The sequence below is a fragment of the Eurosta solidaginis genome, chromosome 5 (genome assembly GCF_040869045.1).
Source record: "Eurosta solidaginis isolate ZX-2024a chromosome 5, ASM4086904v1, whole genome shotgun sequence".
In the NCBI taxonomy this organism is placed as follows: Eukaryota; Metazoa; Arthropoda; class Insecta; order Diptera; family Tephritidae; genus Eurosta; species Eurosta solidaginis.
In genome coordinates, this window is record NC_090323.1 from 272,221,343 (window position 1) to 272,234,085 (window position 12,743).

Here is a 12,743-nt window from a genome sequence, read left to right on the forward strand (position 1 = left end):
TTTGCTTTGCTGCGCATCTCGCCACATATGCAGCAGTCGCATTTGAAACTTGCAACTATCCGAACGGCTGCTAAAAACATTCGTGTTGGATTTCGAAGCGCTTAAAAATACGACTTTAAAAATAACCTTAATCTTAATACAAATATTCTCGAAATAAGCATTATATACAACATTGGATACAAATCTAGCGTTTGGCTAAAACAAGTAAGTCACAAACAAATCTCAAATCTTCTTCTTCGATCACATATCAACATTTTTCATTTGTTTTTTTATTGATTAATTAATACAATATTTGTGTATGTATATAACTGATTTTGATTACATTTTCGCATACATACACAAATACAAAAATAAGTAAAACAAGATTAATTTAATAAAGTATTAATTAAGTTTAGTGCCGCAGCTGATGAGACGCGCGACGTCGAAACAACTTTTCTTGCTGCAACACATTACTTTCGCCTCTTCTTCTTCTTTCCAATTGAAATATCACAAATGTACGTACAATCCGTACGAAGCTATTCATTTCTTACAGTGTAGCTTATAAGTATCACCCACAATTGTTCCACACAATTCACCGATCCTAATCATCCATATTTACATTATTCATACGCATTTTTGCAAAATCTTCGAATACAATATTGTCATCATCATCCTGATAATAGCCCTTGACATTGCGATGCTGCTCGATTGACTTCATTTTCTTCATGGCATTAGAACGTTTCTTCTCAACGGAGCCTGAAAGTGAAATGAACAGTATGATTTGTTAAAAAAAAAACAAGTTCAAGGAAGTCTTGCGCACAAACGCAATGTCTTTACCAGGTGCTGGTTGCAATAATTTGAAAGGCACATCCGTCTGCATTTCGCCACCCAATGTACCGCAGTTCAGCTTTATTCGTACGGAATACGAGATCACAATACCGCAAGCATCTCCAGTGTTTTTACCATCACCCACTAATGTCGAGGATGCCAAATTTACATCCTCGTCCTTTAAGTGACCATCAAGTGCAATACCTGTAAAGTGTTTTCGAGCTTTTAGTGTGATATTAATTTTTTTGTTAGTGCGCAGCTCCCAAGAGATGCAAATGGCTCATATAAGGATGAAGAGAAAGTTCGTCCAACTTGTTGTTAGTTCGAAAACGGCCTATATCAACAAATTTACGATTTGTTTTTCAAAACACTCTATTTTTTTTTGCATCAAGCGGAAAAATAAAATGAGCACGAGGGTTCTAAAATACCCAAAGTATATATATAGAGGCAGACAATCGATGGAAAAGTGTTGTTTGGGAAAGTCAATATGTGCCGCGTCTGCTAGAGGGTATCACTAAAAAAAATTGAAAATGTGCCACGAGTTTAAATATTTACTTCGTAGAGATTTCAAAAATTGAAGTGAATTTGTTTCAGCACGCTGTAGAAACAGCAAAATTAGTTTTACTTTCATAAAAAAATACCAGGCGCCATAACCTCCGAAGAGATTTATGGCTGAGCTTCCTTTCCAATTTGCGCCGTGATCCCTTTTATTTTCTTTCAAATCGGCGGGATGGGACCTACACCTTTTACGTCGACTCCGAAAGGCATTTGCAAGACAGATGCATTTTCACTGACCTGCTTTTCATGGCAGAAATAGTCTCGAAATGTTTCCCCAATAACTACGGAGGGGCAAACCTAATAGAAAAAATTGTTTCTAAATTTTTGATGTTGCACTTCCACCACACACTGCGGCCGCCATAATATCATTGATTTCAATGAGTGAGTCATTGTTGTAAAGGTATGGACTCAGGGCACAATTCGTCCCGAAAAATCATTCACCTATAACTGTTCGATACCAAATTAGGTGTCGAATTGCCTTTTTGAAAGTTATAATTTTATGCTTTGGTGATTATTTAGGGAAAAATTTTTTCTTCAGAGATTAAGAAACAAACGCTATTTATAAAAGAAAATATTTTGGTAGCTTTCTAAACACCCTTTGAAATCTGCAAACGAAAGAGATCATACCAAGATACGGGAACTAAAATGGCATCATCGAGCGTTCAATATCGACTTGAAGTATCGCATCAACAAGTGTCGACTATCGAATTACGAACGCTACCACAGGATCAGATCGATAAGATATTCCTTGTGTGAGTGGTGCGTTCTCTGAGTGTTGCATATTTGGTCTAGAAAACATTGAATATTTTGTATGTTTTTTTACGTTTCATTGAAAAAAATCATTTAATATTTATTAATCTCAAAAGCATACATTTTTAACTTACGAATATGCGATTCCATAACTAATTATGTATCGAACAGTTTTCATCGAACGTTGGATACGTACGACGCGTCGAAATTTTGTGCTATGGAAAGCGAAAACGATCATATGATATTCGTTTTTGTTCGATATCGAATTCCGGAAAGCCACTCCAGCAGTTTGACGAGGTTTGCGATTTCGGTCATTTTGCTTGTTTGCGTTGAATACTAACAAAACAGGGTATGCTAGTCTTCGACACAAATAAAAAAAAATGTGTTAATTTTCCCTAGGAATCTGAAAGGTGCTAGTTTTCATTGGGAACGGCAATATGGATACCAAGCAAAACATACCCTATAAATTGTTTTAAAAAAATGGGACCCCATTGAAGGTTATACTTCAAGTTAATAGTATTTCGGTGCGAGAAGGAAATAAAAACCGTGAGGAAGGGAGCTGGAGAGATAAATGGGGAAGCGGTTTGATTGGGAAAATGATACCAATAGTCGGGAGATGTATGGATGGATAAGGACTTATTGGTTAGGCGGGTTATAAACAAGTTATGGGATACAGCGTTCTTCAATTAAATTCTGAGATAAGACGTTTTTAAGAAAATTTCAAAACCAGAAAAATTTCATAATTCTCTAAAATAGTTTATATATTCATTGATTTTCTCAAAGTTTAAAAAAAAAATCCCATTATTTAATTATTTTTTTATAGAAGATATGTCCAAGTTTGAAGAAAAAAAACAGACTTCAACATGAGCCACTTTAGACGAAAGCAGATTAAAGGGAAATATAAGGAAAAGCAAAAATTCCTTGACTAAAATCCTTAAGCCTAATGTCACAAGAAGTCGAAAATTTCAAAATTGTTTTAAATCAACACCAAAAAGTTTAAATTTCCTGTTGGCATTTATCTAAAAACACATGCCTTTGATTTCATTTGTGAAAACCACTGTAAGTAATCTTTTCCACAACATTTTTTTATATGGATTTGATAGCTCAGTAGGTAGACTTTGATACGTCAACTAGAAACCTGCCAGCAGATTTTTATTTTTCTTTTAATTTAAATTGATTTTTCTTTTCTTTCTTCATTTGCTGGTATAGACTTTTATGTTTTAAAGTTGAAAGAAAACCGGTATTATTTAAAATTTAAATTAATTTTGTTTTTAGTCATACATACATATATGTATGTTCCCTTTTTGAGTGATTCTTATAGGAAATTTAAAGCACTTTCCAATGGAACAAATCGCAGTTTTCTATCTTAGTTTTTTTCACAAATCGCATTAAAAGCAAAATCGGACTACAGATACGATTTTTTAAATATTTCGATCCATGTGCAGCCTATCGGAGATTTTTTTTCTTATTATTGCATTGTCATCGGGTTCCGAACTATATTCCAAGTTTCAAGCTTGTAGCTTATCGGGAAGTTACTTAAATTTTAATTACAAAATTCGTTCACAACGGCCGGCCGCTACACAGAGTCAAGCTAAACAAAAACTGTAAACCCGTTTTTCTCGAAAACTTGTTTTCGCACAATAGCGTCGTTTCATGATTCCAGGTCACATATGTATGTAGTATGGACAAGTTTCGATCTTGGCTGAAATTCGTGTTCTATTTCACTACAAAATTGAATAATTTTCCTATCAGCGCATTCCATTGCCGCAATGTTATTGACTACTCACCATGGCGGTCCTTGTTGTTTGCTGCCAGCGGTATTAGATAGAATGTTTTAGAGAGATTAGCGCCTGGTGTTATGGGGCAACCCTCTTTTGTTTCCAACTGTGCCACATGTTTGCTAAATTGAGCATTCACCATTGTGATCTCTGTGTGCTGTACAATAAAACATTTGATGTTTTTCACAGATTTCTTTGAATTATTGCTAATCTGCACGGTGGCAGCCACTTTCTCGCCATGATAATAAATTTCACGATCGAGCGTCACTTCCAAACTAATTTTACCATTGGAGAATGTGAAACCTTTGCTCACCAGCGAGCTGGGTAATCTTTGGCCACGTGTTGGTGGTGCATATTGCAGTTTCTTGATCACTAAGCTGACCATGCTGCGTTTATGTTGGCGATCATCTTCCGAATCCGCTACGTAAGCACGAATTGTATATTCAATGCCCAGTGGTTTGCCCATATCGTCACCTTCCTGTTGTAGTGTTACGGAGCTGGGTGAGTTAGGTGGGAAGTGGAAGGTGAAAGGATGTGCATTGCTACCCAATTTGCGTACGAGTTTCTCTTGCATTGGTGTCATTTCCATGTTGCTATTGGTCATTGGCACAATTTGTTCGCGGGAAAGTATAAGTTCCTTTGAGAATTTAACACCCATGACCTCATCCTCTTCACGGCCATAACGGTAGGTGGTAACAAGTTGTCCATAAACGCGACGATTTTTTAAATAATCCGGATCTACCACAACTACACCATCGACAGGGTCACAGTAATCTAAATGGTCGATAAAATCGCGTCGGCCTAAATAGAAGGTCACTTTGCCATTGGGTGTGGCCTTTTTGAATACTTTCACTGATACAACCATCTTGATAACTTATTTTTTATATCCTAAAGGGTTTAATGTGGAAATGCTTTTATCCTTTACCAGTTTCAATGCACTAATTCAATTTTTTGTTTTCCAACACTCTGTAACTTGTGTATGATTCGTGGTTTGGGGTTCCGATGTGAGTGCGCGTCTGTAGGAAAATGCTAGCAAAGTGACGGCATGCACCTGCTTATATACCTTTGCATTTCATCCCCAATCTTTAGCAGGGCTTTGTGAGTTCTTTCGCATTTGAGCTAAATGGATTTTCTTGTTATGTACAACTTATTTCTCTTTGCCCCCCCATTATGGCAGCGTTCCAGTGGATGGCCCTGAGAAAACGTTGGTCGCTTTGGTAAGGCTTTGAAGCACGTTGCAACAGTGGCGGACGGGAGGGGATGGTAGCTTGTGTATACAAACAGTGAATTTAAGCCCACATATATTTGCCAAGTTTCATTTTCATTTCACAATGTGTATTCATGCAACTGAGTTGCTGTCGAGTGACATTAATAGCGACCTCAAACAAGGTTAGATGTAACGGTTTAAGCCTTACCTTTTCTTATCTAATCGAGTTGTTGTTATATATATTGGGTGCACATAATATCTTTTACATTTAATCTGCATGCACATTAACCTTCTTAAACCTTTCAAGTGGCTGTGGAACTCCTAATTGAAAGGAAGTAATGCATAGGTTTAACTTGCCGGTCAATAAGACCTCTCCGTTTGAAACTTCATGAAAAACAAGTAAGGAAGGCTAAGTTTGGGTGTAACCGAACATTACATACTCAGTTGAGAGCTGTGGAGACAAAATAAGGGAAAATCACCTCGAAGTAAAATGAACCTAGGGTAACCCTGGAATGTGTTTGTATGCCATGTGTATCAAATGGAAGGTATTAAAGAGTATTTTAAGAGGGAGTGGGCCATAGTTCTATAGATGGACGCCATTTAGGAATATCGCCATAACGGTGGACCAGGGCTGACTCTAGAATTTGTTTGTACGACATGGGTATCAAACGAAAGGTGTTAATGAGTATTTTAAAAGGGAGTGGGCCTTAGTTCTATGGGTGGACGCCTTTTCGAGATATCGCCATAAACGTGGACCAGGGGTGACTCTAGAATTTGTTTGTACGATATGGGTATCAAATGAAAGGTGTTAATGAGTATTTTAAAAGGGAGTGGGTCTTAGTTCTATAGGTGGACGCCTTTTCGATATATTGCCATAACGGTGGACCAGGGGTGACTCTATAATGTGTTTGTACGATATATGTATGTATCAAATTAAAGGTATTAATGAGGGTTTTAAAAGGGAGTGGTGGTAGTTGTATATGGCGTTTTCGAGATATCGACCAAAATGTGGACCAGGGTGACTCAGAACATCATCTGTCGGGTACCGCTAATTTATTTATATATGTAATACCACGAACAGTTATCCTTCCAAGATTCCAAGGGCTTTTGATCTCGCTCTGCAAAACTTTTTCATTTTCTTCTACTTAATATGGCAGGTGTCACACCCATTTTACAAAGGTTTTTTTCTAAAGTTATATTTTGCCTCAATAGACCAATCCATTACCATGTTTCCTCCCTTTTATCGAATTTGGTATATTATTATGGCATTTTTTTCATTTTTAGTAATTTTCGATATCGAAAAAGTGGGCGTGGTCATAGTCGGATTTCGGCCATTTTTTACACCAATATAAAGTGAGTTCAGATAAGTACGTGAACTGAGTTTAGTAAAGCTATATCGATTTTTGCTCAAGTTATCGTGTTAACGGCCGAGCGGAAGGACAGACGGTCGACTGTGTATAAAAACTGGGCGTGGCTTCAACCGATTTCGCCCTTTTTCACAGAAAACAGTTATCGTCCTAGAATCTAAGCCTCTACCAAATTTCACAAGGATTGGTAATGTTTTCTTCGACATATGGCATTAAAAGTATCTTAGACAAATTAAATGAAAAAGGGCGAGCCACGCCAATTTTGAAAATTTCTTTTATTTTTGTATTTTGTTGCACCATAATATTACTGGAGTTGAACGTTGACATAATTTACTTATATACTGTAAATATATTAACTTTTCTTTTAAAGTTTGACTTAAAAAAATTTTTTTTTTTAAAAGTGGGCGTGGTCGTTCTCCGATTTTGCAAATTTTTATTGAGCATACATCATGATATCTTCACCGATTGCCAAAATACAGCTTGCAAAACTTCTAAATTACCTTCTTTTAAAAGTGGGCGGTGCCACGCCCATTGTCCAAAATTTTACTAGTTTTCAAGTCTGCACCATAAGTTCAACTCACCTACCAAGTTTCATCGCTTTATCCGTATTTGGTAATGAATTATCGCACTTTTTCGATTTTTCGAAATTTTCGATATCGAAAAAGTGGGTGTGGTTATAGTCCGATATCGTTCATTTTAAATAGCGATCTGACATGAGTGCCCAGGAACCTACATACCAAATTTCATCAAGATACCTCAAAATTTACTCAAGTTATCGTGTTAACGGGCGGACGGACGGACGGACATGGCTCAATCGAATTTTTTTCGATACTGATGATTTTGATATATGGAAGTCTATATCTATCTCGATTCCTTTATACCTGTACAACCAACCGTTATCCAATCAAAGTTAATATACTCTGTGAGCTCTGCTCAACTGAGTATAATTAAGCAAAACTTGTGTCTTTGTTAAACCATTTCCCAGCTCCCGTACCTCTGGCTAGCAAAGCGAAATGCATACACGTGACTTGGTCGATTTTTCTAATCACTTGTCACATTGAATTTGTTTACCGTCTTTTACCACTTATGGACATTCCAATATTGCTTCCACTTTCCAATGGCTTTTTGGAAAACTCATGCTGAAGCCCTACTAAACTCGCTCGCAACGTGGATACCAGAACAAATCGATAAACTATAGTCAATATGTAACAAATCGATTGAATCATTTCGATTAGTAATTTTGGTTGCCTTTAATGCTTTAATGTGAATAATGTTGCCCGGTCGAAGTGCGATTCCCAATCCATTATTTTCAAATAAATTTTGGTCGATGACGAAAGTTTCATTGATTCCATGATCATGGTATAAACTAGCGTAACCAACAGAGGTAAAGTTAAGACGATGTAGACCATCCCAATATGACAAAAATATCGTCTAAACGGAAAGAAGCAAAGGGTGGACTGTCAAATGAACCGAGGAGCTGGCAACTACATATGTCGATGCACACGCTCACAGTCCTCTGTCTACAAAAAAAGAAAATACGTTTATAATTTTTTTTGGGATACCATTTGACCAGCTATGATCTGTCTGCGGAGATCTTACGGTGCAGAAGGGGGAACCCAAGGACTATTCTTGGGCACAGATTTTCTGGGAAACATTCAGTATGCACCTGAAGCACCTGCAGCAAACCAGGCTGAAAATATACCCATTTCATTTGGCTCTTAACTATGTTGAGTATGCAAAGCGCAGTGGCAGGCTAAGGTTCATTCCAATGGCATGGTAATGGTAAGCCTTTCCGTAATTTTTGATGTGATCTTGACGCGATTTATTTCAATCATTTCTCAGTCACAGAGATTTTTGTACGTCAACGTGATTAAGCAGGGACTCAAGGTAATTTTAAGACGAAATACGAGCCCCATCGGTATTTCGACAAGTTGTATTATGACTTCCTGTGATAGAAGACAGGTTTTTGTTTAAAGCCCTATATTGACTCCCAATTAAAAAAGAAAGGTTCTTTTTTTATTTATACGGCTGTTGAGCGTCTCTGTAAAACATCGACAAAATTGTCCAATGTAGTGACAACAAATCAAGTAGATTTAAATTTTTAATGGTTTTTTTTCTTTTCCCAGTAAGTGTGACATCAATTTGACATCAAACCGACTATTCCAATCGAGAAAGCACTAGAGAAGTAACAATTATATTGGAAATTCTCACTTTTCCCATGCAAATAACTTTAAATTCGCATCCGTACTTTTTCTAGAAAGCAGTTTTGAAATCATAGATACGTTGATTCCCACTCCTATAATGAAAGCTGTGATTTACGGGACGCAAATACTAGTGCATTCAGACAGTCATGGCGATGTTTTCGAGGCTGTCGATGAGATTTACTGCAATCTTTCAGTGGCTCGAATGTTTGTTAACTCTAATTTGCATAGACAAATTATTTTATATTTCTCAGGAACGACGTGATTGAAGCTGAAAAATTAATTTGGGAAAAACATAGAAATTTCTATATGCAATTAAATCTTTAAATTTTCTAAATCTCATAGATTTTTGCTGTAGGAAATCAGATTTTTAACGAGGACGAAAAAATAAAAAAAATTTAACAGCCTAATGTACATATATAGATCTATAATTATTATCAGCATGCAACCAGTTTTGTTGCATACTTTCAGGCGCTTATTGAAAGAATTCAGCAAATGTTAATCGTGTTAACATTGCACATTGCTAACATTTCTCAGATTCCCGTTAGCTGTCTTAATAGGATTTATTTGGTAGGATTAATTATAATTTCTTTTTATTATTTGTACAATTTGTAGCAATATTTTAGATAGTTTTGTTTTTAAATAAAAATTTAGTAAATTAAAGTAATTAATAGATTTTAAAAAAATTAAGAAGCGCTTGGGCAAATTGAGGGATGAAAGTGTGATTTCGCCGTTGCAAAAACGTACATATATAATAATATATTAAGTGGCAAATAAACCAACGAACAGCGAGATTTTAGTATGGCGCACCTTTTATGCAAGTGCTTGAGTGCGCAGGTGTTGCAGGTTCAAATACCGATAGGCTACATTTTTATTATTTTCCCTTTTTGACTATTTTGCGTTTAAAATCTTTGATTCCCTTATCAACTGACCGTGCACAATTCCAAATACATTGCGCTTGCAAGTGTGAACGATCTCAAAAATAATTTTGCTATTTTGTTTGTTGGTCAGATGAAGGCGGGGAAGAAAGAGAAGACTTTTCTCCTCATTCGAAGCTTCGAAATATGATTGATGAAATTAAAAACTTCGAACATATTCAGATTAAGGATTTATCGGTCATGACAGATCTTTCTCGGAAAGCATTTCGCTATTGGCTATTATCGATCAGAGAGCGTGTCAGCACCTGAAAGCAAGTAATTTTTTTACCTTGACCCTCGGTCTTTAAAATACACCACAGTTAAAATTAAGATGTCTCAGTATTGGTCACGACGGTCCTCAATCCTGATTTTTTGTGTACAACCTTATATTTAAAAAGACTCACTTTATCTTTTTAGACCTCAAACCCGTTCGTTATCAACACATTACGACAAACGGAATTCTTATATAATGCAATCATTCTCCACTCCCGATCGACATGGCTACAGCGTGTGTTTTTCACCATTTCAGCCAAACCATTTATTACTGGCAACAAGTCAACTTTATGGTCTGGCTGGTGGTGGAACATTATTTCTGTTGGAGCTACCTTCATCAGATGACAAAGGCTTGAGGGAACTTGGGCACGTGGAGTGGTCTGATGGCCTTTTCGATGTGGTATGTTAGAGTAAACAATTAAATAGTTTAAATTAAGCTTATTTAAACATTCTCTCTTTTCTGGTAGGCTTGGTGCCCTTACGCGGATAATATAGCGGCAACAGCTTCTGGCGATGGATCTTTGCAAATCTGGGGCGGTTTAGACGATGCAATCGATTCAGAAACCAGTCGAACAACGCTCAATCAGCCTTTGATTTGCCTACAGGAACACAAAAATGAGGTTTACAGCATCAACTGGGGCGAACAATGGAACTATCATCAGTTGTTATCGGCCAGTTGGGATGGAACCATCAAATTGTGGGACTGTCATCGCCAGAATTCCGTGGCTACTTATACCGGACACACTGACCTCATCTATTGTGCCAAGTTCTCGCCACTCATTGCGAACCTCTTCGCCAGCGTAAGTACAGATGGTTGCTTAAATTTATGGAATTCTTCTTTTGAATTTTCAGGTAAACCCTTGATGAGCATCGAGGCAGCGCACAACAGTGAGGTGTTAGCCTGTGACTGGAGCCAATTTGATAGGAATATTCTGTTAACTGGTGGTTCCGATGGATTGGTACGAGCGTGGGATTTAAGAAATATGCGACATCACATCTTTCAGCTTTATTCCGGGGAATTTGCTGTGAGACGAATAGCTTGTTCACCAACGACGGCAACGGTGGTGGCAACGGCTAATTACGATTTCACCACAAGGTACATAGGCAGTGTTTTTTATTTGATTGGAAAATATTGAAGCATTTTTTGATTTAAATTTCTTTATAGGATTTGGGATTTCAATCAGACCTTGGACGCTGCAGAGGTCAATGTAAACCACACAGAATTCGTATGTGGCCTAAGCTGGAATGCTGGAAGACAACATGAACTTGCAGATTGCGGTTGGGATGCTATCGTAAATGTATATACACCAAAGACTTTAAAGGATCTGTTATATTAGTGGTCCATCAGCCTTACAATTGTTAGTTTTTAAGGCCAGGAAATGAAATCGAGGGAACGATTAAGGGGTTCGTAATCTTGTGCATATCCAATTGTGATTATTGGCTTTCATTGTTACTAACGTGTACGTACACATTAAGTTTCCTGGGCGGATTACAATAACTAATGGTCTAGAAATAAGACGTGCGAAATTTCACTAGAATTGGATAACACTTAGAATTGGCACGTTGCAATTATAGAGAATTTAGTGAAGTTACATATATTGCTTCATTTGATATATCGATACTGTACAGCACATGTATTCGAATTTTTTTTTTTTTTAAACATAAATTTTTTTCTATACAAATTTTATATGAATACTTATGTTTTCGATTGATGTTTTGTACAATATCGATGTGCATAAAGTAATCTATATCATTTTACAAAATTCGCTTTAATTAATTAATACATCAAAATTTAGGGAAACTACTTGCTACAAATTGAAGCATTTTGCAACATACGACTATACGAATTGAAATTCTGCTCAATTTCCCGTTTCTTGTTTTAGAAAGTCGATAATTTCGCGAAGTCTCAGACCCAATACACTTTTACTGATTTTTGCCTACATAAATCTAATTCTCTGAGTTTTTACACTTAAAAAATTATAAGCAAATTAACATTTACGAATTATTTTATATAAACTGCTGCACCCCGAATGCATATGGTTGTAAACATTTTCAAATGCAATGTGGCAGTTCTAAGAGTTATCCAATTCTGTTGAAATTTTGCAGAGCTTATTTTTAAATCATACATTTATTATATTCTGCCTGGCAACGTAAAATTTTTTTTTTTTGAACGGACAGCTAAATGTACACCAAATTCATACGAGTAAATTTATGAATATCACAGAAGTGGAGTGCGAATAGACAAATGTACTACAACCCAGAAGTAATCCCACTCACAATTGTCAATTGTAGACACTTTGCTGCACTTTTTAGTAACAACCAACAATCCCACTGCCCTACTACAACACAATTTTACGTTCTACGATTTCCTACATTTTTCAAATGATCTCTTTAAGGCCAGAGTCACGATAATGAATCTCACGAACTACAAAGTTTCAAATATATAAAAGTTATATGGGGCTACCAACTTTTCTTTTGGTCTCTTACAGATCAAAAACATGAAATAACACCTTTTATAGCGGCGAAGACGATTTAAATTCGCCACTATATAAAATCAAATGATTTATAAAAATACTAATACCATTGTTATAAGTTTTTCTAAATTTTAAAAATTGTATTTTGTTTTTGGAATAGTAAGTAGAAAATGTTTCAGACAACCTGCCATAGCTGCGCAGATAGATCCATTTCGAAGGGTGCTAAGCCTTCATCATCAGTACGCTTTAGGCATGCTGCGCTAACCATTTAGCTATACAGCGGTGGTTTGTTTGACTGGCAAATTTGCTACTTCTATTCCTTTTTACCAACTATATTTATTAAGTGTTGCGCCATCTGGTGCAAATCACTGAAACAATTATGTTTTATGGATTGTAGTTCACACGAGAAAA

At 36.4% G+C, this 12,743-nt stretch overlaps 2 protein-coding genes across 2 annotated transcripts; one reads left to right on the forward strand and one right to left on the reverse strand.

Moving 5' to 3' along the window:
* Positions 1-11,464, forward strand: Pex7 (Peroxin 7). The gene is made up of 4 exons (XM_067790733.1): positions 1-204; positions 10,003-10,258; positions 10,326-10,954; positions 11,024-11,464. The coding sequence occupies exons 2-4, from the start codon at positions 10,055-10,057 to the stop codon at positions 11,193-11,195; spliced, it is 1,005 nt and encodes a 334-aa protein (XP_067646834.1). The 5' UTR covers positions 1-204; positions 10,003-10,054; the 3' UTR covers positions 11,196-11,464.
* On the reverse strand, positions 230-4,919 carry Arr2 (arrestin 2). Its single transcript, XM_067790732.1, has 3 exons — positions 3,903-4,919; positions 817-1,011; positions 230-735 (listed from the first exon to the last, which is right to left on the reverse strand). The coding sequence occupies exons 1-3, from the start codon at positions 4,756-4,758 to the stop codon at positions 581-583; spliced, it is 1,206 nt and encodes a 401-aa protein (XP_067646833.1). The 5' UTR covers positions 4,759-4,919; the 3' UTR covers positions 230-580.
* Positions 11,465-12,743: the final 1,279 nt, after the last annotated feature.

What these genes read in the sequence shown, in the direction of transcription:
- Arr2 (XM_067790732.1), bottom strand. Translation starts at nt 4,758, where the DNA reads ATGGTTGTATCAGTGAAAGTATTCAAAAAGGCCACACCCAATGGCAAA. An exon ending in AAACAACAAGGACCGCCATG is followed by an intron (nt 1,012 to 3,902) that starts GTGAGTAGTCAA and finishes AACACTTTACAG; the next exon opens with GTATTGCACTTGATGGTCAC. An exon ending in ATTATTGCAACCAGCACCTG is followed by an intron (nt 736 to 816) that starts GTAAAGACATTG and finishes TTTCACTTTCAG; the next exon opens with GCTCCGTTGAGAAGAAACGT.
- Pex7 (XM_067790733.1), top strand. Translation starts at nt 10,055, where the DNA reads ATGCAATCATTCTCCACTCCCGATCGACATGGCTACAGCGTGTGTTTT. An exon ending in CTGATGGCCTTTTCGATGTG is followed by an intron (nt 10,259 to 10,325) that starts GTATGTTAGAGT and finishes CTTTTCTGGTAG; the next exon opens with GCTTGGTGCCCTTACGCGGA. An exon ending in AATTACGATTTCACCACAAG is followed by an intron (nt 10,955 to 11,023) that starts GTACATAGGCAG and finishes ATTTCTTTATAG; the next exon opens with GATTTGGGATTTCAATCAGA.